The sequence below is a fragment of the Pipistrellus hanaki genome (assembly GCF_964339955.1).
Source record: "Pipistrellus hanaki genome assembly, chromosome: 17".
In the NCBI taxonomy this organism is placed as follows: domain Eukaryota; kingdom Metazoa; phylum Chordata; class Mammalia; order Chiroptera; family Vespertilionidae; genus Pipistrellus; species Pipistrellus hanaki.
The window spans coordinates 15772268-15796846 of NC_140519.1; the positions used below are offsets into that span (position 1 = coordinate 15772268).

Sequence of the window (24579 nt, forward strand, 5' to 3'; positions counted from 1 at the left end):
GCATGCAGTCCAACTGGGCTCGTAGCTAAGAGGTTACTGCTAAGCACAAAAAGGAGTAGCTTGGAAAATTGACAATTGAAGCGTAGTGTGTATTAGCACGTGTGCGATAAGATTTTGTAGGGGTGTAGTGAAATAAGAATATTCTTTCTTTTTGAAGTAGTCATTCTGACATTTGCTTTAAGGGAGATGGGAAATTAAGTGGCAAAAGTGAATAATTCATGTGACTTTCCAATCACAAAGCTCTTCAGTCAGTGACTCCTCCTAACTGGTCAGGACCCTATGGAAATTGACAAGGGCTTTCCCACATTCCAAGAGAAGATTTAAACATTGAGATAAGAAACAGAGGAATTTTGTAAAAACGATAGTAAGCAAAACGATGATCCTGTTCTCAGGGAGCTTAGCATGGTGTGAGCTCAGCATCCGGGGGAGTCCTCAGAGAGAGGTGGACCGCCAGGAGACGGCCGTCAGAGGACTGACAGCCATGGGCAGGGCCTGTGGGCTGGGCTGTAGAGAAGAGAGTTCTAAGCAGGTCGTGAAATGAACAAGGCTCCACGATCTGAGTGATTTAATAATCGGTTAGGGAAAATCTGCCATAGCCCCAGGAGGCAAAGAACGTCACAGACACATCCACGCAGGTGCATCCGGGATCACTCACCAGAGCCTCACGGAGCAGTGACGGGCTGTGGGCCCAGGTTCTGTCAGTGCTGCCGGTGGATTGGGGAGGATGGATAATTGTTGCTCTACTGAAGGTAATCATCCAAGGAACTTGGAAACTGTCATATTTCTTGGTCAAAAGAAACATGAAATATGCATGAAGTGGAATAATATATACCAGTGGTCAGCAGACTCAGTCAATGGCAAAAACTACGGCTCACGAGCCGCATGTGGCTAGCGAGCCGCAGTTTGCCGACCACTGTTATATAGCAATTTAAAAAAATACAGATGAGCCCTGGCCAGTGTGGCTCAGTTGGTTGGAGCAATCATCCCATTCACTGAGGGGTCATAGGTTCAACTCCTGATCAGGGCACATACCCAGATTGTGGGTTCTGTCCCCAGTCGGGCTTCTTATAGGAGGTGACTGATTGATGTTTCTCTCTCCCCACCCCTCCTTCCTTCCTCTGTCTCTAAAATCAATAAAAACATGTTCTCAGGTGAAGATTTTTTTTTAAAGGATGTTATAGACGATTAATTGATATAAAAAAGATGTTTATTACATATTGAATGGAGGGGAAAGTAGCCACCAAACACATATCTGGCTTTTACCTGCCTGTGGTATGTATCTCCCACTATAATGTAAGCTTGGCGAAGAACGTGAGAGGCTTGGGATGAGTTAATAGGAGGACAGGAAGGACAGCGGAAGGATGTAAGCAGTGATTACTGCTGAGGGAGGCAATGGGAGTTTGTTTCTTTATGTATTTTTCTGTTTTGCATGCATTTTCTACATGAGCATGTTTCATTTTATAATCAGACAAAATAAATTCACTTTAATAAAACTAGTAGTAGTTAACGCTTCAGTGACATTATCAGTTAACGTCGGATTGGGCACTGAGTCTTTTATGACTAAATCCTGGCTATCAGACAGTCTGGAAGACTTCGTTCAGTATCATCTATGTCAGGGGTCCTCAAACTTTTTAAAGTGGGGGCCAGATCACGGTCCCTCAGAGAGCTGGAGGGCCGGACTATATGAACTACTAATCCTACTGTAACACCTCGGCTGTGCTCACTGCCCAAAAAACCTGGCGGGCCGGATCAGACTCCTCTGCGGGCCGCATGTGGCCCGCGGGCCGTAGTTTGAAGACCCCTGATATGCACTCAGTCCACACAGAAAATAAATAGGAAGAAATAGAACCCTATTTAGAAAATAAAGAGGGAGAAAACGACACATGAAAAGTTCACTCTTCCTTCACAGAGTTTATTACCTGATGGGATCCACAGACATTATCTATGTTTTCTATGTTTTCATTTCTATGTGTGAGTAGGTGGCCTCCATCAAATGTAGAGTTTTAGGGAGGATTGGAAATAACAAGTAATATGCCTGGCACTGTGCCTGACACAGAGCAGGCTCTCAGTAATTGTTGCTATTGTCATTCAGACAGCGGGTGACAGGCGTACATCAGGGGCTAAGAAAGCAGTAGAAGGGGAATAGAGGACATTGCTTTGACAAGAGAGAGAGGAGAGAGAAGGCATCCAGCAAGCAGTAGGTAAACCATCATCTTAAGAGAGAGGGAGTGGAGGCCAGGCTGAATGAGACCGGCTTAGCAGAGATATTCAGTTGGCAATGGGGTGTGCGAGATAGACAGACAGTCATGACACTGGATAGGCAAGGTCAAGGCTTAATGGCATTGGAATATATTAAGTCTTTCTGATGTAATTTTTCGAAAACATCTATTGCATACCTTCTGGTTCAAAGGCAGAGATAGAAACAGAAATGACATGTGTCACCAGCCCCTAAGAAGCTTGTGCTCCACACATTGGAAATTGTATTTCCCGGTGGAGCAGAACCCACTTTGAGAAAAACCTATCTGAATGAGGTGATGCCCAGGATGGGTGGGAAGGAGGACTAGACATGTGATGCATCCCATTTTCATTTCATTGGTAAGAAATTCCTTTCCTTCCTGAGAGAAAGTTCTGATGCTCCCCTGTGCCCTCTCTCCCCAGCTCTTCCCCACATCTATGAAGCCTTCATGGACATATTTGCCCTCATTTATTTTTGTGTGCTGGGTACCTGGAGTGTGAATAGGTGGCCTTTCATTAGATGAACTCATGACGAATGAATGAGAGAATACAGAATGCCTGTCCTATATGTTTTCTAGAGGTATTTCCACTGTTAATATATAACATATATTCTATTAACGCCATATTGGTGGTATATAATACGGCATTTTCCTGAATGATAATATAAATTACCAAAACGACCAGGAATTGAACCCGTGACCCTTCAGTGCCAGGGGATGATGCTCCAACCAACCGAGTCACATTGGCCAAGGCTCATCTATAGTATCTTTTAATGTGTGGCCTCTTATTTGTTGCTTTAAAAGTTACATCATGGGAAAAGAGGTTTTCTAGGGATTGAGAATATGAGTGTGGACAGAAGTTTTTCTTAGTTTTCCTTTCAGGCACCTCCTCCTCCTCCTCCCCTGTTGATACCCCAGGGTCTGGGGTACCCCAGAGCTCCCCATGCTGGTGGAAATGTATCAGATAGGACAGTTCCCACCAAAGTTATGGAGCTTAACTAACGTCCCGTTACCTGGAGTCTTTGTCTTATAAAAGACGATTCAAAGGGAATGAGTTCAGGGGCTGGAATTTTAGACCCACTGACGCTGGGAAGGGAAGGGAACTTTTTAAGTAAGGAAGTGCCCCCGCGGAGGTCCCTCTCCCTGGAGGGCTGACAGTGAGGGGAGGTGATGATGGAACCTTCCTGCAGCTCAAGGGGGACCTTTATTTTCTAAGTGCCCACGTCCGGTCCTGCATACTTTCCTCTCCGGAGTCAGTCATGATTCTGTGGCAGAGGAAACCGGCCAGGAGGGCTTTTATTAACTTCCTAACTGGGGATGTTATTCTGAGCTACACATTCTTTCTTACAAAATTGGGTATTTATTATTACTATGAAATCATCTGGCTATATGATAGGTTAAGTAAAATTGATAAAGCAATCTCTTCCAAACTTTCAAATGTCATTCTTTCCCCCCTGCACAAAAGTCACTTAAAAAGCCAAATGCATTCAAATATTTCTTTAAAAATTGTATTGACATAGAGTTCGCAGTTAAATAAAGACGAATCAATAGACATAGAATGGTCATGAACTGGAACCCCTTTAGTTGTTGCAAATATTTAATTTTAGAGTGAAAAATTGCTCCAGAAAATGAAACAAAACACATTTAAAAAAAAAAAAAACCCTCTCTTAAAATACGACATAGTCAACATCACAGTTTTAGTTCATTGTTTTATATGTGATCGAAACAAATATTCTGTGTAAATTGAAACTTGTAGTCAAACACTTTGTGAATAAATTAGTATGCGATTCACTTTTTCCAAGTTAGCACATTATTTGGTTTTCTTCAAAGGAGGGTTAAAGGAAAAGCATTGCAGACAAGGATAAAAGCGTTCCTGGTTTGGGTACTTTTCCTTGCTTCTGGCGGCAAGTTTGCAGTAAAAAGAATGATTTTTATGAGACTGTGATTCCTCACAGCAAGAGTAGAGCTGGTGTCAGGATGAAAGATTCTCCTGCAGTAGGTACGCTCAGCAGGAATAATAGATCTAAAAGAAAGGCGACCGGAGGTACAAAGAACACTCTCGCCGATGACAAATGATGTTTGCAAAACTCTGAGCAAACCCATCGAAGAGCGAGAAAGCCCTCAGCAGTAAATCAAGGGTTTATTCTTAAGAGTACTGACTGTACATTTCTATTTGATATATGCTGAGTTGCCCCCTCCCTTTTTTTTTTTTTTTTCGAGGTTCTGGGTTATTTTGTATATAGTCAGCCTTTAATATTTCCTCTTAATACTTTATTTTACATTATATGATACAATTAATAATATGTATGATATTTTTTATTATAAACCTGTACATTACAATTTGGCATATTATCAAACACTCACGTATGGCCCTTAATTTGTAGTTGAAAGTATGGGACATTTTCACTCATTCCTGCACAGATTTGTGAAAAGCTTAATCTTCTGGTACGAGCTGACCCGTACGTGAAGCCCTGCCTTTGGGCATAAGCCTTTTGTGTAGAACAGCATGTGGGTGGGGGCTTAAGAACACACAAACAGCGTGTGCTGTTAGGCACAAAACATAACACACAATGAAAATGGACCTTGTAGCATTAGATGCCAGGTATTCGCTGGATAGTTAACATTGTTTTTCTTTTTTTTTTTTAAGTAAAGTAAATTATGTGTTGGTATCATTAGATCAAATTTAATTTATGCCATAATTGTCACTAAAATTAATCTATTATTTTTAGAGACACAATATTGAGCCGTTTTTGAGTAAGCCCATTTTGTTTTGAAAGCTTATTTTCCGTTCTTCCTGGCTTCCATCACGAAGGCTTTTTCCCCCCTCACCCTAAGGTTGAGAATGTGAATTAAGACAAATATATTTAATAAAATCACGTGGGGGAGAAGGCATTCGTGGTGAGAGGAAGGAGCTCCAGGCAGAGGGGAACTGGCAGATTTATTAACTCTGTGCTGCTGGCTCAGAGGCATCACCTTCATGTGATTCCTTTGGATTTCTTTGAGCTACACGCACAGGTGATGTTATTATGACATCTTATTTTCAATGGGTAGATTTTACAAGGAATTGGTATTAGGAGAAGATACTAAAATGTTAAAAGCGTGTTTTCAACTTTTCTTTACCGTTAATAATAAGCTCGAGTGTTGTTTTACTTAGTGATCTTGAACATTTACCCTAACTTCCTGCGCAGGTGAATACACAGCTTAAGCACTTCCACTTACCTTTTGCCTTAATGTGCCATCTTCAGGTACCTTCGGTAAAGATTTTATTCTCTAACTTCTGTGAACATGCATCTACATAGAATCATACTGAATCAGCTAATATCTTTGTTAAAACTGCTGTCATTCAAATCTTGGGCTTCGCGTATAAGCACCTAGGTCTAGCTAATGTAAACACAATTCTAGTAAACTTTCCCATCCCAGTAAGCACTACGGGACATGGGAACACTAACTATATTAAAATGCTGCTTTGTAAGTAAGAAGCAATCATTAAGAGCGGTGTTTGTCTTCCCAAACTGCATCTTATTACCAAATCGCAAAAATAGACATTAAAACTCCTTATCAGTTTGTAAGATTTGAAATCCCCCTCCCCCCTTGGTTTCTAAAGTGATGACATCCAATCAAAACAGATTGCGATGTTTAAATATTGGCTCACAACACGTGTTCGTGCTCATGCTATGCCCATGCTACACGGAGTGGATGGCTTCATGTGGGGATTTGAATGTGACCAGGTGTGCTTTAATTCCTCAACTCGCATTTCCCCAAATTGTCAAAAGCAATGAAGCAGATTTCAAAACTGCCTTTGTTCGTCTCATGGGAAACCTGTGCCTTTTCTTCTTCAAGGACCCTAGTGGTGGGAAGTGAGGGCAATCAGAAGGCTCTGAGATGCACCCCCGGCAGGAGGGCCCGTCAGCCCCACGCAGGGTTGCAGCCGGTCCTGGAAGGGCACCGGGGCACAGCAGTGCCCGCTCTCTGTGACGCTGTCTGAGAGGGAGGCTGGCACAGCTGTAGGGAGCACGTTGGAACGGTATTGCTGCACATCAGTAACGTACATACACACACAGAGCCCTGATTGAACAGACTCTGCTGTGCAGAGAGAAATCCGCAGGGAAAACCTGGTTTCTGCACGTGAACTGACTCGTGGACAGAATTTCCTAACCACAGAGACGGACGTGCGGAATCTGATGGCCAGTGAGTCTGAAGCGGGATTCTTGCCATCTTCCCCACCAGCGGGCTTGATTCTGGGCTACCCCTGGCCCCTCCATAGAATCTCTGCCTCACAGGGCATCTCGAGGGAGAACCCATTTTACCTTTTTTTCCAAAGAAGTTATAAAAATATGTAGGGGGAGTCAGGAGTTATTTCCAAAAGCCACTATGGAAATCTCTCCCCTCAGACCTCTGCCACTTCCGTCCTGGTCACGCTGGAAGGCCATGTGGACGATTTTGATTTTCTGTGAGAAAGAGGGGGGCGTGGGCAGTTCCACCAGGGAAGTCCCCCCCATCCCCCCACTTTTCCTTTCGAAGCATTGCTGACCACTTGTCAAAGCTTTCCGACAATGTGTGTGTGTTTGTCTCTACCATACTAGAGATATTCCTGCCGTCTGTCTCACCTTTTTTGTTTGCTTGTTTAGAAGCAAAAGGAAAACTTACTTCCAGGAAGGTGTAGCTGTCGAAGGTCCCCAGCAGGTATCTGTAGTGTTCAGAGGGGAGGTCAGAGAAGGGACAGAATTGCTCGACGACAGATAGGAAGGGACAGGAGACCCATCCTCCTTCCCTCCACCCACCCACCCACCTCTGGCTGTCTCAGCGGATACCCTCATGTGGGGACACGAGGAAATAGCTCGTCCTCTAGCCGCCCCGTCTCCTCCCGTTTTTACTTGGTGAAGGAAGGCATTGAAACAGTCAGCCGGCAGACTGCTGCTAACTTTCCCCTGGTCCGTTTGGAAAGTGGAGCAGAGAGAGCCCCGGTCAGCAGTCTATGGGCTTGTCTATTTCATCTTCTCCCAAGCCGTGCTGGTAACATTTTCATCTCGTTCCCTTTCGTAACACGCAACCAACCTCAAAGCCTTCGCGGACAACCTCAAAGCCTTCGCGGAGTCTCTGTTTATGCAAAGACGTCAAGTGTACGTGGAGTTTGTGTTTCTAGTGTCGTGTTCGGGGCCGCAGCGCCCCGGCCTGCTGGCTGTGCCATCCCTGCGCCTGGCACAGAGGCAGGACCCACGGTGACGGTCTCAATTCTTCGTAATAATCTTCCTAAACTAACTTGAGCGGCAGGGTGGTGTATTTTTACATGATTGTGGCACAAGTGAACGTCTTCGGGGGTTGGGGGGGGGAGTACAACCACGACGGTATCAAAGCAGAATAAATATTTGCAGAAAAACTCAGCCATAACTTAATATTTTGCATGTGAGCCCGGCACAAGATCGCGGTGGTGCCTGGGGCTGGGCCCAAGAGAGCGTGTCTGTGGCCCGGCCCTGGTGATGGAGCAGGAAAAGGGCAGCTGGAGTCGCGGTGCCACAAACAATGACAGGCACGACCGAAAAGGCAGGAGAGCAGCAAGCCCCAAGTTCTGGGAGCGAGTGTGCCCTTGTGCATGGCCTCCCCATGCGGCTTTCCTCCGCTCCCAGCCCCAGAGCGGGTGTTCCCCCGCCGTCCACATGGGCATTTGCTAACCCCTGGGCACTTGGATCCCTGGAGCTGAGGGCCGGCCCTTGCCGAGGCTGGCTCATTTCATTCATTTTACTCCTCCGCGAAGCACAGGCCGTGGACCCTAAAGGGCGACCACCGAGGGTGGGCCCTGGGCCCTGATTATCGGCTCATGGTGTTTGTCTGGAAGGTGATGGGAGGGGGGTCTGCCCTGTGGAGGGTGCATGGAGCCCCTGAGAGGTCAACACTGAGCCTCTCTGATCGCCACCACCTGCCGTGACTGTGGCCCAATCCCTGTTCCTGGGCCTCAGTCCGCCTGTTTGGGATGTGCCGTGTCAACGCCACCACCACTGCGCTCTACCCTGGCAAAGACCTGATCACCACGGTCACCACAAGGGCGCTCCCTCCCGACGCCCATCATCGAAAGGTGTGGTGAGGAGGAGGGGGCTGTGGTCACAGACGCTGGGCACAGGGGGGAGTGGGGCGGACACGGGAGGCCACAGAGGACCGAGGTCGCGGCCACTGCGTGGAGGGGCAGCCGTCGGCTTGGTGCGAAACTGAGGGAGCCTGGGAGTTGGGGGCCGAGACCCCGCATCTCAGCACTCCCCTTGCATTCGGTAACTTCCCTGCATCTTCACTTTCCTCTCCGTAAAATGGGTCATAACATGAAATGCTGTTGTTTTCATCCCAAATAAGTAGCATAACAAAAAATAGGAGTGTGTGTGGGAAATAAGGTGTCTGCAGAACCCGCACAGAAGTGTGAAATGTGAGTCTTAATTGTCAAGGGACCCACAGTGTCACAGGGAGACTGGCAGACAGTGAGAGGGGCACGGACCCCAGGGGCCGGAGGGCTTGGCAGAGGGGGGCCCTGCCGGCGGGAGCAGTGGCAGATGCTTTAGCAGCGCCTGAATTCAGTGACTGACTGTAAGCTTTCCGTAGCCTGGCCCGGCTCTTCCTTAGGTGTGTTGGTGCGGTGTGGGTGGACATGACATTGGCTAACCAACAGCGTCAAGTACACAGCTCTGCTGTTGACTTCATACAGAGGCTTTATGCAAAATAGGTTGTCGAATGGCACTCCTTCGGAAGGCCCCCAACAAAAAATTCCTTTTTCCCCTCCCACCTCCCTACCCCCCACCCCGCAACCCCTGTTGTTGATTCTCTAACCAGCCCCATATGAGCTCTCCCAACTCTAACTTGGGAGTAAAAAATCCATCCTCAGGAGCCTTCCTCTCCGCTCTCCGGATTCACGAGCCTCCCAGCCCCGCTTGCATCTCTCCCTCGGGTGTTTCCTACGAGAAGGGCAGGTCTCCAGTAAGTGCCGCTGCCCCGGCCCACAGCCGCCGAAGGAGAGTCCCGCATTGGCAGTCTGGGGTCACAGAGTCAGATTTTGTTTCTGTGGCCACAGTTTCGTGGTGGCGGACCAGCTCTAGTCGTCCACCGTTTATCTCTCTGTTCGATTGCTTTCATCGCAGAAGCAACAAGGATAAACCGTGGGCCTCGCTCTCCCTCCCTGACCTAGCAAAATATAACTTCAATTTTTCTGATCCCTTTCTCTCCTCCCCCTCCCCCCACCTCGGACTAACAGAAGCCAGCCATTCAGCAGGAGGAAGTTCCTTTGGGCTTCAGGGAGGTTTTGCAGCGTTTACCACACCTGGAACTGTCACCTGCGCAGTTAATTAACGTGTCTTTTCTGTTAACCTGTAACTGTCTATAGTGCAAGGACTCACCACTTATAAAACTCCCAAAGCCAGCTCCCTGCTGTTCCTGCCAGCCATTTAACTCTTCCCTCTGCACTCTCCTCTCTCCTCCCTCCTGCTGTGGCCCCGGGGCCTTTGCACATGCTCTTTCCTTGGCCTGTTGCTCTTTCCCAGGCACCTGCCCCGCACTGCATGTTTCCCTGCCCTGCTGTGTTTTTTCTCCTTAGCACTGAACACTGTCCATGCTTCCTTGTTTTAATTCCTGGGTTGATAAAGTCAACCTTTCTAAGCTAAGGCACCCATTGGCCAGCTGGGATGGGTGTTGAGCGCAAACTACCAGGAGTCCAGGGAATTGCTACCTCGGCCCACGTGAGGCCCAGGCCAGACACGGAAACATGTGTAGGGGTCCCTGTGTATCTCCCGCCTCAGCAGGACAGATGATTGCGTAAAACATGCTACACTGGCTGACCTGGCCCTGGGGGCCCCCAGACCTGGGATGGCTGCTGTAGGATGTAGGTTCAGTCATGACTGAGCTCCTTCAAGCCCCATGGGAAATTTTTGGAGTTTATTTCAAAAGTCCATTTTCAGCACATCCAGGCATTTTGGAATAGAAACTTACTTTCCCATGAATTCTGTATGTTCTGCCCTCTGTGCAGGAAGCACCAAAAGTAGGATTTTAGGAATACGTTCTGGCACCTAGACATAGGGGCTGCTTCCCTTCCCATCTCCTGTGTCCCATCAGTCCAGTGGGGCTTTCAGCTCTGCTGTGGTTTCTATGGGTCAGCCCACTCTGCTCCCCTCCCCTCCCCTCCCCTTCCCTTCCTCAGGGGTCTGATGATCGGATTTAAAACACATTTGGCAACTAAAAAACAGCTAAGTCCAGAAAGCAGAAATGAAAACCTAAGATTAGGCTCTGAAGACACACACACACACACACACACACACACACACACACACACAGATGAAGGAGACAGTTTCAGGGAGTTTCATCCACAGAGAGAGAGAGTTTCAGGGCTATTTCATCCCTGGAGAGATTCAGGATGTCAGAATGTAGGGACCTACAGTTTCTAGTCTCAGAGTGGATGCACCCAGCACAGTTCACCTGTCACATAGCAGCTCTGCTGTGAAAAGTTTCAGTGTCTTCATAGTCTCCATTTCTTTCAGGAATTAAAGTTTTCGGTAGGTAAGCATCAAGATAGTAACATTGTAGTTTCTCATGAAAATTTCCTAAAACACACACCCACAAAGCTTATTTCTCAAAACATTTATACCATTATTCGTAAACACGCACAAAGACAGGTGATGAATCTTCAGTATGTACCTTGTCGATTAGAAATCTGAGCAGTATGGTGTTTTCCTATTGTTAAGTGAAGTGAGCAGCAACTCCAAAAACACAGTTATCATAAGACATCTTCTTGGCCTGGGTGTGTTTAATTCCTGGGGTGCTAATTGGGCCCTTTAAGCAATGCTCTGGGTTTTTCCATCCATTGTCATTGCAATCATTCCAAACAAAGTCTCCTGATAAAGGGGGGTTTCCTTGTTGCCACCACACCAAACCCTGCTTTAATCCAGGCACTGGGAAGTGAGTTTGGCATCTCCAGGTAAAAGCTAAGCACCATTGAGGCTTAATTAGGGCCAAGAAGATATTGAGCAAAACTTCAAATGAGGCCTCAGCCTGGGGACAAAAGCCTCCAATCCCGCTGCCAGGGGAAAACAAACACAGGATGTGCGGGGACAATGGCCGCAGTGGAGTGATTACCAGTCCTGATCAGATAACTGGCTGCTCTGTTGGTAATGGGGATTTACTAGGCTTTAGTTTAAGAAAAGCCTCTTAATGCCAAAGAATTCCTCCCACTCCCAGGGTCAACCTAGGAACTGTGGGTCAGCATGGATTCCTTGAAATCCATTCTTCTCCACATTATCTTTTCCTCTTGTAGTTGCTCCACTTCCTCCTGTGTGTTCTTCCTCCCAAGAGAGAAAAATCCCTATGGCTTTTTGGTTTGGTTTGTTTGTTTGGGGGTAAGATTTTATTTTATTATTATTATTATTTTTTTTTTTGGTACACTAACCAAAGAGTTGTTTACCAACAACATAAAAAAGTTGTATTTCTGACTAGATGAATGGCAGAAACTCCTACTCATGATTTAGAATCTCTTCAAAGCCAGAATAAGTACGTTGTAAAAAAAAACAAAACAAAACAAAAAATCCCACAACTTCATCTGCAGAAGGACCATGAAAGGAATAACTCGGAGAAGTCCCCAAACGCGTTTTCCAGAAATGGCCCGGTCCTCAATGTGCAATTCATTGTCCACATGTGAGGCCTCCTGGACTTGCTTTTCCTTTTTTCTTATCTGAGGTTATAGACCTCGGGAGAGCAGGGGAGGGTTACAAGGTCAAAGTCTTTTCCTCCCTCGTACTTGCTGCTTGCTGGGAGCCGGTTGCCTGGAAAATAGATGCTTTAGAGAAGAGGTTGGGGTCAGGGTTTTAATTTTGTTAAGCGACAGCTGGTTTGAGTTTCCTTCCACTTCTATCTCCTGCTCCCTTCCTCACAAATCCATGGAGAGCAAAGGATTTGTCCAGAAGGAACCGGCCACACAAAAATACACCTCCTGTGACTGAGGTGCTGCTTGGTGAATGTCATCTTGGTTGCAAACTGAATGTTGAGATTTTATAAAATGAACTACGTAAGGAAATGTAAGCGGACATTTCATCAGAAGATCCTTTCAAAATATAGGGCGTACGCCTGGAAATTTCTCTTAATAATATTTCTGAACTAAAACTTTTAGGGAAATAAGTGCACTAAAGGCCCCTGGGGTATTTGGAGCCCGAGTGCAGAGGGAAGACTCGTGACTGAAATATGAAAGCATGCCAAGGATGTGTTGCTTCTTTCTGGACTGGGGACCTTGTCTGTCTCCAAATGAGTGTGCCTTCACTTGTTCAGCAGATGTTTGTTGAATTCTGCTTTGTGGAGTTGTGTGAGATCGGTTCTTCCCACAATCTAAGGCTGGGGACCCCGGGGGTAGATACAGGGTGCTCCTGTGCTAACAGGTGCCTGACCATGAACTTGGTCCAGTACAGCTTTAGCCCACAATTATGGCGTCCTCTTCTAACAAGTTAACACATGGTTTGGGACTTAAAAATCAAGTCTGTTCAAATGACATTATTGTATAATAAACTCATAAACCTAATGCTTAAAGTGAGTATGTAATAACAATGAAACGGTGAAAAAATAATTAAAAAACAGTGCATGGTTTGATTTTTTTTTCATTTTGGGTTGTGAAGTCTCCCATGCTTTTTTCTCCTACACTTGGACAGAGAGAGAGAGAGAGAGAGAGAGAGAGAGAGAGAGAGAGAGAGAGAGAGAGAGAAGGAATAAAACACATCTCTCAAATCAATGGCAAACCAGTAACAGATTTTTTTGTCTGGCCTCCTCAGCACACTGGCCTCGGGCTGTGTTGGTGTGTGGCTCGGCAGCAATCAGAGGTCATAATTTCATTGGCAGTTAGCATCAGGTTTAATTTTTCTAGCATGTTACATTTACCGAAATGTCTGGTTTCAGTTACGGGAAGGCACTGACTGAATCAGCTCTGAGCAGCATGGTGTCCTCAGGTACCTGAGGTTTATGGAACACATATGCTAATTGTTTCAATCACTTTCCTTTCTGGTTTCTGAAGCTGAATAACAGTAGTCCTTAAATGACACTGCTCTTTTCTCCTCTTAGAAGAGGACCTGAAGTAGGTAAAATTGTCAATTTAATAAGACTGCCACCTACTGATTGACATAGTTGGAAAACAGTCCAATTAAAGTTGTGGGTTTTTTTTTTTTTTTTTAAATAACTCTGTGGTTAAAAAAAAAAAAAAAAAAAAAAAGTAAATGCTTTCTGAAAAATGACATGCAGCGTTTTAATTGCATTTTAGGAATGTGACCAAGTTCATATAGATGATGTCTCTTCAGATGATAATGGGCAAGACCTAAGGTGAGCACGTAGAAATGTGATTGACTCCATTTTGTAGTTTAATTGCTCAGCTAATTAAGGTGAACTTGCTTTGGTTAACTCTGGGCTTTTCTTGCGTCTAAATAGCACATATAACTTTGGAACAGATGGCTTCCCGGCGGCAGCCACCAGCGCTAATTTATGCTTGGCAACCGGGGTGCGTGGCGGCGTAGACTGGATGAGAAAGTTGGCTTTCCGCTACCGGCGAGTAAAAGAGATCTATAACACCTACAAAAACAACGTCGGAGGCAAGTGACAGTCACCAGTGTCTCGCTGGGTTAGTGAAGACAGCCTAGATAACATTCTCAGAGTACCACACACTTCTGTGTCATGATTTTTTATATAGTTTTTTAAGAGCAGTTTTGTCTGACCTGTGATTATTCCCCTGTGATTTAGTGACAGGAATATTAGACTAGAGCCAGCTGCCCTGGCAAGTATAGTCTAGTCCTGGCTCCATGACTTGATAGTAGGTGTGTAATCTGAAGTAAGTTTCTTGACCTCTGTGACATTTCGTTGTCCTTCCAATGAGGTGGGATTAACAGTCTTTGCCCAGATGACTTGAGATGGCTTGTAAAAAGCTCCTTCTCCCCAGTAGATGCTCTGAGCAGTAGATGCTCTTGTATTAATTTGGATCTTTTCGTTGTGGTTCAAAATGGCTCTGGCACAAAAGGGAATGTGTGGGCCTGATAATGAGAATGGGGGGGGGGGGGTGATGTTGGTTTCCAGCATGGCGAAATCCAGGTGCCTGAACGATGCCATCAGGAATCTCTTGCCTAGTTTTTCCTCCAGGAATCATTGTAGGTCAGTCCCTCCCAGAAGGTGGCAAAGATGACCACCAGCACATCCAGCTTTCTATGCAGCCAGTGCTTCCCACCGGGTAGAGAAATATCTTTCCCAATGGATTCCACAAAAGCTCCAAGGTTGACTTTCACTGGCCAATCCACAGTCATGCTCCCACCCTGGGAACCAGAGGGAAGGGTTGGCTCCGTCCAAACTACATGGTTGGAGGAATGGCTGTGAGTAGGCTCCCCAAAGAGAAGAGATGACTCCAATACCCAGAAGAAGAGATGCTAGAAATGGACACTCAATAGATGTTTCCTACAATACTAAACACTTGTCAAGTGAATGCTAGTGTGTGAAAAAATGACTTGGATTACTAGAAAGCTTGAGGGTGGTAGTGGTAGCAGCATCACATGTTTATGGTTTGTAATGTGGACTAGACATGCTGGTCAGGAAGTAGCTCATGTGCTTTTGAATCCACAGGTCTGCTGGGCCCGGCCAAGAGGGAGGCCTGGCTGCAGCTGAGGGCCGAGATCGAAGCCCTGACGGACTCCTGGTTAACATTGGCCCTGAAGGCCCTCACACTCATTCACTCCAGGTAAGCTCACCCCAAGCCCCTTCGTGGTGCTTTTGCTGGGAAATGAGCTGTGCTAACACTTGTTCATTTTGGAGATTTATTTTTTTCTCTCTGTTCTCATAGGACAAACTGTGTGAATATTTTAGTGACAACGACTCAGCTTATCCCAGCATTGGCGAAAGTGCTGCTGTACGGATTAGGAATTGTGTTCCCTATAGAAAATATTTACAGCGCAACCAAAATAGGTGAGCTGATTTCGTTTGGTTTCACAATGGACTCTTCTCCCTCAGGCTTTAAAAAATGAAAGGCATTAAATGAGACTTTTTTCTCAGAATGCTAGATGCCAAAAAAACTAGAAGAATAATTTAATCGGTTTTATTGTCAAAATTGGTTTTAGACATGAAGAGAAATATAAATCATAACCCATGTAGTTTTATTCAGAAAATTTCACTTTATTGCCTAACATTAAGACCTCTGATTTTACTACAGCATCAATTCTAAATTATCCTATTTTCCTTTAGGCAACATCATAAAAAAATCTTATGAGCTAAAACAAATAGTAGTATAGAAATATACAAAGTAGAAATGAAACAATTCTAATAAGAGCTTTATTTAAATTATTGCTGGAACTATTTTTTTGCTTTAATTCAACATGTGTAAACCATTGAGTTCCCATTTTTGTTATGGGGATACAAAAAAATCAGTTCTTTCAAAAACAGAAACATCGTTGGAGAAAGAAAACTAAAGTAAAACTTAGAATACAAACCAAGTCAGAACGAAAGTGGGATAAAAAAAAAAAAGAAGACATGGCTCTTGTTCTTAGAGAATTCACGATCTAGCAGGGGAAGCAGGCAGCTTGAAGAAATACGTAAATGAGCATTTATCAAGTATTTATTAGAGCCCAGAACTGTACTAAGCAATTTACATATTAAAATCAATCTTCACATTTTACAAATTGGGAAACTAAAGCTTGGAGACTTAAGTAAATCGTTCAGGTTGATAGCTAGTAAAGAAAATGGACAAACTAGATCTCTGATTCCAAGGTCTAGACACCTTTCCACATCCTAGGAGGTCCTGCCACTAAGTGTCTGAACGTGCACTTCAGTGAGTAGACATTCACTCCCCTCTCCCCCAGGGAGAGGCAGAGGGCAAATGTCAGTGAAAGCTAAAGGGAAGAAATGGTATCTGAGCTGGGCATAGAATGGTAAATACAGGTTTACTGGACAGACGGGCTTGTGAGAGCAAAAGGTCAGATAAATTAAAACATGTTCCCTTCTGAGGGATTTGTGAGTGGTTCTGCATGACTCGTGTGCAGCGTCCATGGGAAGCTGAAGCTGGAAAGGTAGACTTGGGTCCAGGCATAGTGGCCTCGTATGTCACCCTAATAAGATGAATATTATTTTGGTGAGTCTTGGGGAAGTATCCTGGTAGGTGGGGAAAAAAAGGTTGTTTTTGGCTGCTCAGCTCTTAAGGAAAAGTGGCAAAAATGGAATGCCTGTACATCTGTCCTCTGCCTACACTTTCACACTTCTCCCTCAGATATCACTCGTATAGTTATTTGTTTATAGTCTGACTTCCCCACCAGAGAGTTAAGTCTGTCTGTCTCACTCATCATTGTAGCTTTAGAGTCCAGTACATAGTAGGTGCTCAGTAAGTGTTTGTTGAATGAAATTTATGAATAGATGGTTGTTTACTCTGAAGAAGGCTGAACAGAGGTTTCTTGTAGGCAACTGAGTCAGTAGTGACACTATAACTGATGGGAAATCAGATTTGATTGGAAAGAGAAGGGATTGATCTTATCGATGTAGAGTTTGAAGAGCCTATGTGATGTTCTGATGGCTCTGTGATGTTGGAATACATAGCTGGAGTTGGAGAATGGCAGATGCCTCCTGGAAAGGGCCAAGAGCAGAATGCTGGAAAATTCCTATGAAAAGAAAGGCATATATTAAATAGAACAGAATTCCTTATAGTCCAATAAAACCAAAAATTTATATGTTCTCATGTTCCATAAGAATAGCCTTCAGGTGTTTATCCTTTATCAATACAGAGGAGTCATATTGTGTCTTGTAAAGAGGGGTCCAAGGTAAAGGTTTATCAGCACATGAAAGTCAAAACAGATTCCTAAAAAGCACATGGGACAGAGATATTGCCTTACACCACAGAAGAAAGAACAGGTAGTGCATTACGTCATGCACATTGAACTTTAATTCCAAATACTTCAAAAATGTTAGGTGATAGGAAATGATAACAATCAAGTAATTCTTTTGAATGGGCATTTTGTTTGACATATTGGACCTTTTTTTTTTTTTACAGCACAGAATAAAAATTAGAATGAAATGGATTTGTGGTGATAGAAATTGCCTCAAAACCCAAGTGGTAGGGTCACATTTCTATGATACTTTTATTAAGAAAAGTAGAGACTGAAACTTCTAAGTTAATACTAATTTTGCCATGAAATGGGGACCAGTACAAAAAACCGAGGCATTTTCCAATGTCAAAGTCATAGACGAAAATGACTGGTGTCTTCTATAACAGCTAATGTTCTTTCCAACAAAAATGCATTGATCAAAATGAAAACTCCGGACAAGTCCTCAAATTAACTTTTAATAGTCAGTTTCAATTTTTAAATCTTTATTAGGCAAAATGTCTATATGATCCCAAATTCATAATGAAGCCTGCAGGAGATAGCATATAGGTGGGAATTTTTTGTTCACCACAGCTTCACCTGTAAGAAAACAATGAGTTTACTTCTCCAATGAGTTTTCCATGCGAATGATACTTTACAAAAAAACCTGATAACATTTCCCTCTGAGGAGGAAAAGGTAGTTTCGCTGCAACCCAAGTTTTGGGTTGTGTATTTTTGCACTGAAAATTGTGCTTTGTGTTTGTTTCTTGAAGTGATTTAACATTTCACAGTTTAGTGGGTGACTAAAGGAGCATTGAAATGACATCTTTGACTAAGGCTGGCCTCATTTTTGTTCTGCCAGATGCAAACGAGATATTTTAGTGCAAAATGCAAATATAAAGCAGACATTTGTTTAAGCAAACAAGCAATTTGTTCCCGTGTATATCTGATCCTCGTTTGAAAGAGACGCAGGCCCCACTCAGCCATTCACAGTGGAACACTGTAAACTGCCCCATTGTCCATTAAAATGACCCCATTGGCAGCCCTGGACTGGAAGCACCAGCTTCTTCTCTGAGAGGCAACAATGGCTGCATTAAGAGCCGGGTGTGCTGACAGTGCAGCCGCCATGGGAGCCCAAACCCAGTCATGACATGGGAATGATGGTAGAGAGATAAAGGGATTCTGTTACCTTTACCTGCTTCTCCTCCAGGAAGGGGCTTTATTGAACACGAGATGTCTGGGAAGGCAAGCATGATCCCCCTGAAGTGCCCCAACAAATGACCCGACATTTATTGCAGAAGCAGGTTGATGAGACTATTTCAGGCAAACATGTTAGGCTTTTGAGGGGGGAGGGTCTTTAATTCAAATACAATCCCACCTGAAAATGAAGAGGTAAATTCAACAATGTTTGATTTCTCCTTTTTTTTTTTTTCCCATCCTTCTCAATAGCCTTTGGATCAAACATGATTTTCAGAGTTTAAACGATCATGAAACATTTTTACAACCAATGTGTGGCTAGAATAACATGCCTGTATTTAGTCTCAGCTTATAGGGGGGAAAATACTGCTGCAAAAGAATACTTCTCCCCTCGGATGCTGTACTGCCATGGACCAAGCCCTGGTTTGCCATCAACAAGTCCTCGGGGAAAGAGTACTAAAATGGTCAATTTCAACGAATGGGACACCACATGGGGAATTAATTGACAGTTTTTAATTTAGTGTGCTGGTCCACGTGTTACGCCACGACATGTAAAAGCTCCTCCTAGTTTGCACAAGTAGGTGAGGGTTGAATCACAGGCACGAAGAAGAAAGTGTCAATAAAAAGTGCAAGTGCGATAGCACTAAGTTATCCAGACTGTACATGTTTCATGATGGATCTTTGTTCCCTAGGAAAGGAAAGTTGTTTCGAGAGGATAATTCAGAGGTTTGGAAGGAAAGTGGTGTACGTCGTCATAGGCGATGGCGTGGAAGAGGAACAAGGAGCAAAAAAGGTGAGTGAGCCCAGGGGTACTCCTTCTGCATTAATTTTTCTTGGTCCTCACAATGCTCAGAACTGGGTCATCTGCACACATTCTCTCTCCGAGACCACGTATGGATGTGTTCTGAACGGTAAGCACTGAAAGGGGGCAGTGTAGAGTTAAATAGGAAGTGGGTTCTCTGAAGAGGGGTGCACACAAGCTTGAGGGTCACGGATGGTTGGTCTGCACCCGTGGCAGACACTGCCAGGTGAGCAAAATCTTGTTCTCCAAGCCTGGATGCAACCTGAGAACCTTCCAAACACCACTACAGAAAGGCTCCATCAGGAGACCAGGGCTGGCTGCAATACTATTTGCTGCCCTAGAGTCCAGGCCTTCTTTTGATGATGAAGTTGCCACCTTGCCTCTTGAGATATGGGGAAGGGAACGTGACTCCCAGGTTGCCCATCATCCTCCTTTTCACTCCTCTATATCCCTTCGAGTGTACAACTCAGCAAAGTTTCCTCACTGATGTATTTTAAGGAGACACTTTCCTTATTAATGCCAGTCTTTTGCGTGGTCACAGTGGTGTGCTCAGTGCCTTGGCCATGCCCAGCACTTCTTCCCCGCCGTTGCCTCTGCTCAGAATGGAATTATATCTTCTCTAATGCTCTGCTCTCATTATCTTCCTTTTCAAAGTCCGGTTCATGCAGCACTTCTTCTAATTTTCTTGTTTGTAAGAGCTCGGTTACAGTGGCACTCGCTTATAACGTAACTGGAGAAGTTGTAAATGGCTTGGACTCCTGAGCTGGACAGTCTGGGTTTCAATTATAAAGCCGCCGCTTACCAGTTCCGTGACTTTGAGCAAGTTACTTAACTTTTTTCATTCTCTTTCTTCATCTGTAAATGGGAATAAGAATGGCACCTAGCTGACTGGACTGGTTTGGTTCTGGTGTGTGAAGACCATGGGTCAGATATGAAGTGTGCAATAAATGGTGGGCATTGGTATTATTTGCCTACACACCAGTGATAGCAGTAAAGTGTGAGCGGTAGAGAAATAGGGATCTTGTTTTGCTTGGTTTGTTGTTTGAGACTGTCTCCAAATTTTACAACTCCCTAAATCTTTTTTTTTAAATATATTTTATTGATTTTTTACAGAGAGGAAGGGAGAGAGATAGAGAGCTAGAAACATCGATGAGAGAGAAACATCGACCAGCCGCCTCCTGCACACCCCCCACCGGGGATGTGCCTGCAACCAACATACATGTCCTTGACCGGAATCGAACCCGGGACCTTTCAGTCTGCAGACCGATGCTCTACCACTGAGCCAAACCGGTTTCAGCACAACTCCCTAAATCTTGACACCATCATACACTATAAATATCTCTTAAATTGGAGAGCATTAAATATGAGATTAACCAATAGAACATTTTTCTTTCCCTTCCCTTCTCACACACTGACTCATAGAAGTCGCTGTATATTTCCATAAAGGATTCAGTTCTTCAGTTTGGTGGTTCTGGAGTATTCTAGTATATACCAGAAGTGGCACATAGAGTCGCCAGAATATAGGTGCCTCATTAAGCATGACAGGTGGTCAGCTTTCTAATAGAGTCTGAAGGTGCCTTAATTTACTCTCATCGCCTCTGAATTTCAGTGAAAACATAGACGCTGGTCCTGGCTCTTAAATAATGGATTATTTCACTTATGCCTACAGATATGCAATGTGCCCAGGACTTTATGCTCCCCAAGTGTGATCAGTGCTGGTGGGAACCCACACTCTTCAGATCCAGCCAAGTTTGATGCTAAGCAGTACTTGTCACTTAAATACTAGCTCTTACATTCCAGCTTTACCAATGGCCAACCACCATGGTCCTTAGGTACATCTGTTAGTCCTTTGTGCTGTCTCCATAAATTGAAATCTTTCCCGGACTAAATTTAGAATACTCCACATACAACCCTGGAGAGTTAGAGAGAATGTTTGGTGGGAATCCAAACTCAAGTCTTTTTCTTGGGAAAGCCTCTGGAATCTCTGTGCCATTCCTAGACAGGACCTCCTGGTGGCCAGTGAGGCATGGAATGGATTAGCACCTCTGAGCAGTTAGAACTGAAGCAGCATCCACGCCAGTGGGGCCCAGGGCCAGAGGTGAAGATCTGTTCTCCAGACTCGTCTTTCTCCGTCTAGATTTACTGAGAAGTTTTCATTTCAGGAGAAGGTTGCCAAAATGTGGCTTTTTAGCTTGTGGTAGACAGAAGGATGCTTATGAAAATGACAAAATGCAAGGAACACAAGTGAAATCCTTTGGGCCCTATGGAGGTTTCTGTGGGTGAGTCCCTTCCTAAACCTTACTGAGCAGCGTTTGTTAGATGCTTGGTGTGAGTGAGCACAACATGCCAAGTAAAGGAATTCTTGGTTTGTTGTTAGAATGAAATGTAGTAACAGGTTTAAGTTTATTTGCTCTCTTTGAAGAACTGTTCAAGTTATTCCCACTGTTTATCTTTTGTTATTATTTATTAGAGGCCCAGTGCACGAATTTGGGACCCATGGGGACGGGCGGCTAGGTGGAGGGGACATAGGTGGTTGGCTAGCCAGCCCCACCCCCTGGTCAAACTCCCAGTTGAGGGGACAATTTGCATATTAGCCTTTTATAGGATATTGGGGACACACACACCTATACCAAGAGTGAGGCAGCTGTCTATAAAGAACATGCTCTTTGAATTTTTTACTGTGAGTGAGGACTCCTCACTTCAACTTCCTATTTTGATTCTGTGTGTATGTGATAAGAGTCCAATAGCATCTATTACAAACAAACTCCTTGAAGCCTACCAGTGTGGGAACTCTGACCAGAGGTTAAAATATTGTGTATGTATGAATGTGAAGTGTACAGATTTCTCAGAAGGTTCAATATTCTGTTATTATCAATCTATCACCCAGAGTGACAAGTGATCATTACTTATATTCTGTCTGACCTTTTTAGGTTAACCAGTATTTAAATTTAAAGTTTGTGCATAAGTTAAGAGGCAAATATCTAAGATATTCACAATAGATAATGAGTATCTTTAAAGTGAAGTTCTGCACAGAAATAGAGAATAGTTAGTACTTAACTTGAGAAATATTTCATTTGGGGGGAAAAACTAAAATTAATCAATATCCCATTTTTACAAATATATATAAGAATTCAAGCTAAAGAAATAGTTATCCATGCTATTGCTGGATTAATGCTCATAATGGTAACTAATTATAATTTGTAAAGCCCTTATGTCCCAGTCCCTCTTTTAGACACTTCTTAACTCATTATTTTATTAAATCCCTAGAATAATTTGATGAGGAAGGACCCAATTTATAGTTGAGAAAACCAAGGCACAGGAAAGTAAATAATTTGGCCAAATTCACACAGCTAGAAAGGGCCAAACAGGTCTTTGAAGCCAATACTAGTTGTGAGATTTAACACAAAGTTCTTTCAAATTATAAACTCTATTTACATAGCTTAAGGATGATTTCACTTACAAAAAAATGAATTTTCATGCTTTTTCCCCCCACATTTAAATGTCAGAATTTTTATTATTATTATTTATTGTTGACAGTTTTACAGTGTCCCCCATCCTCCCTCCTTTGCCCCTCTCCATCCAACCCACTCCGGGCCTTCCCCATGTTCATGGGTTATGCATAAATGTTCTTTGGTTAATCTCTCTTCCATGTCTCTATCAAAGTGTGTAAATCTCTCTTCCATGTCTCTATTAAAGTGTGTAATGTTTATTTCATTCTTTTTCAGAGGTAGATATAACTACTCAGCACTCTCCCCTCATTTTACTTTTATGACTAAAAATTTTAAATCACTAATTCTGATATGTAATTTAGTTCATGAGCATTTTAGAGTATTAATATAGTGAATCGGTGAAGTTCCGCACATTGGTGTGCTAAAATGTTTTTGCAAAATCAGATCATTTTGCATTTCTTCTGAATTGATTTTAACCATTTAGCTTGTCTCTCTCGGTTTCCTATGTCCTCTTGAAAATCTGGTACAACACTCTTTTCCCTGTAAAGACGCCTTTCATCTCCCTAAATAATCTTCTGCTCGAGGTATCTAGTTACTTTTTTAAAGCCCGGGAATGGAGACCAGTCACTAGCAGCGAGTTGCCTGTTTTGTTATGGACTCTTGAAGTCTGTGCTCTGTCATCTTTGTTCTGTTTGCCAGATGAGTTCCCAGGCTTTCATCAGTGATTTTGTCTAATTCTATAATGTTTACCATTAAAAAGTACACCTTCAGAGAGAAAAAGTTAGAAATACCTTTATTATTTAAAGGAGCTACGTCATTCTACAAAAGTCTCTTGCCGCATTTCTGGGAGTACCTCTTAGTTCCTTAAAGGACAGTGCAGAGAGCATGTGAGGAACCATCTACCTGTGGATATCTTCCTTTGACCTGTGTCCTTTATTGTCAAAATCTGCCAAGATTTCTTTTTTACCACATTTTGTTTTTGTTTTTGTTTCCCTAATACAACATACCTCAAGTGAAAATAATTAGGCACATGTATGATTTTTTAAAAGACCAAAATGTAATAGTCTCCTGCACAATGAAAGCAGTTTTCATTTCTAGAGTAAAAGTGGCCTTATTTTATAACAACACAACAACATTTATTTTACTACTCAGAGAACTACTTAAAATATAAATCTCTGGTGAACAAAACCAGGAGGAAAATGGCAAGCAATCATTATTCTGCATAATGATGAAGCCTTCATCAAAAAGTGTCCATTTCAAATGTACACTATCAAACTTGTTACAATCCAAGATGAAGCTGAGAACCTAATATTGCTCCTAAGCTTATTCAGGAGAAAGATAGAGCTGCTTTTGTAAAAACTTTAACATTTTTAATGCAAATTTCTGCTTCTAGTTTTATTTCAATGATACAGGGCTTACTAACATGAATTTTATTATTCTAAAGCCAGTCATTCATTTAATATTTAATGAGCACATACAATATGCCAGGTCTTTTTTTAATGCAATGACTTATTTATTAAAGTATAATTGACATACTTCATAAGTTTCAGGTGTATGACATAGTGATTCAACATTTCCATACCTTATAATCATATTGTGATAAATCTAGTATGTTACTGTGCAAATTTATTGCAATAATATTGACTATATTCCCTATGATGTACATTGCATCCACATGACTTAAAGTTTATACCTCTTATAACCCTTCCATTTTTTTCACCCATCTCCATCCCCTCTGGAAACCATCAGTTTATTCTTTGTACCTAGGACTGGGTTTCCATTTTGTTTTTTCATTTGTTTTGGTATTTTAGGTTTAACATGTAAGTGAAATCATACAGTACTTGTCCTTTGATTGGTTTCATTTAATGTAACACGCTCTGGGTCCATTCATGTTTATGCAAATGGAAAAATTTCATTTTTTCCATTTCCTTTTAATGTTCCTCTGTGTACACCACATTTTCTCTATCCACTTGCCTATTAATAAACACGTAGATTCCTTCCATATCTTGGCTGATATGAACAATGCTACAGTGAACATAGGAGTGCAAATATCTTCCATACGAGTGTTTTCATTTTCTGTG

The 24579-nt window shown here is 43.3% G+C and overlaps 1 protein-coding gene across 1 annotated transcript in view; it reads left to right on the top strand.

The window, feature by feature from the left end:
* The window catches only part of EYA1 (EYA transcriptional coactivator and phosphatase 1), a 152149-nt gene that overhangs the window by 117256 nt on the left and 10314 nt on the right, over positions 1-24579 (top strand). Inside the window, exons 13-17 of the mRNA XM_084864941.1 lie at positions 13492-13550; positions 13656-13816; positions 14832-14946; positions 15049-15170; positions 18940-19040. Coding sequence (XP_084721067.1) covers positions 13492-13550; positions 13656-13816; positions 14832-14946; positions 15049-15170; positions 18940-19040 — 558 coding nt within the window. The remainder of the gene's footprint in view (positions 1-13491; positions 13551-13655; positions 13817-14831; positions 14947-15048; positions 15171-18939; positions 19041-24579) is intronic.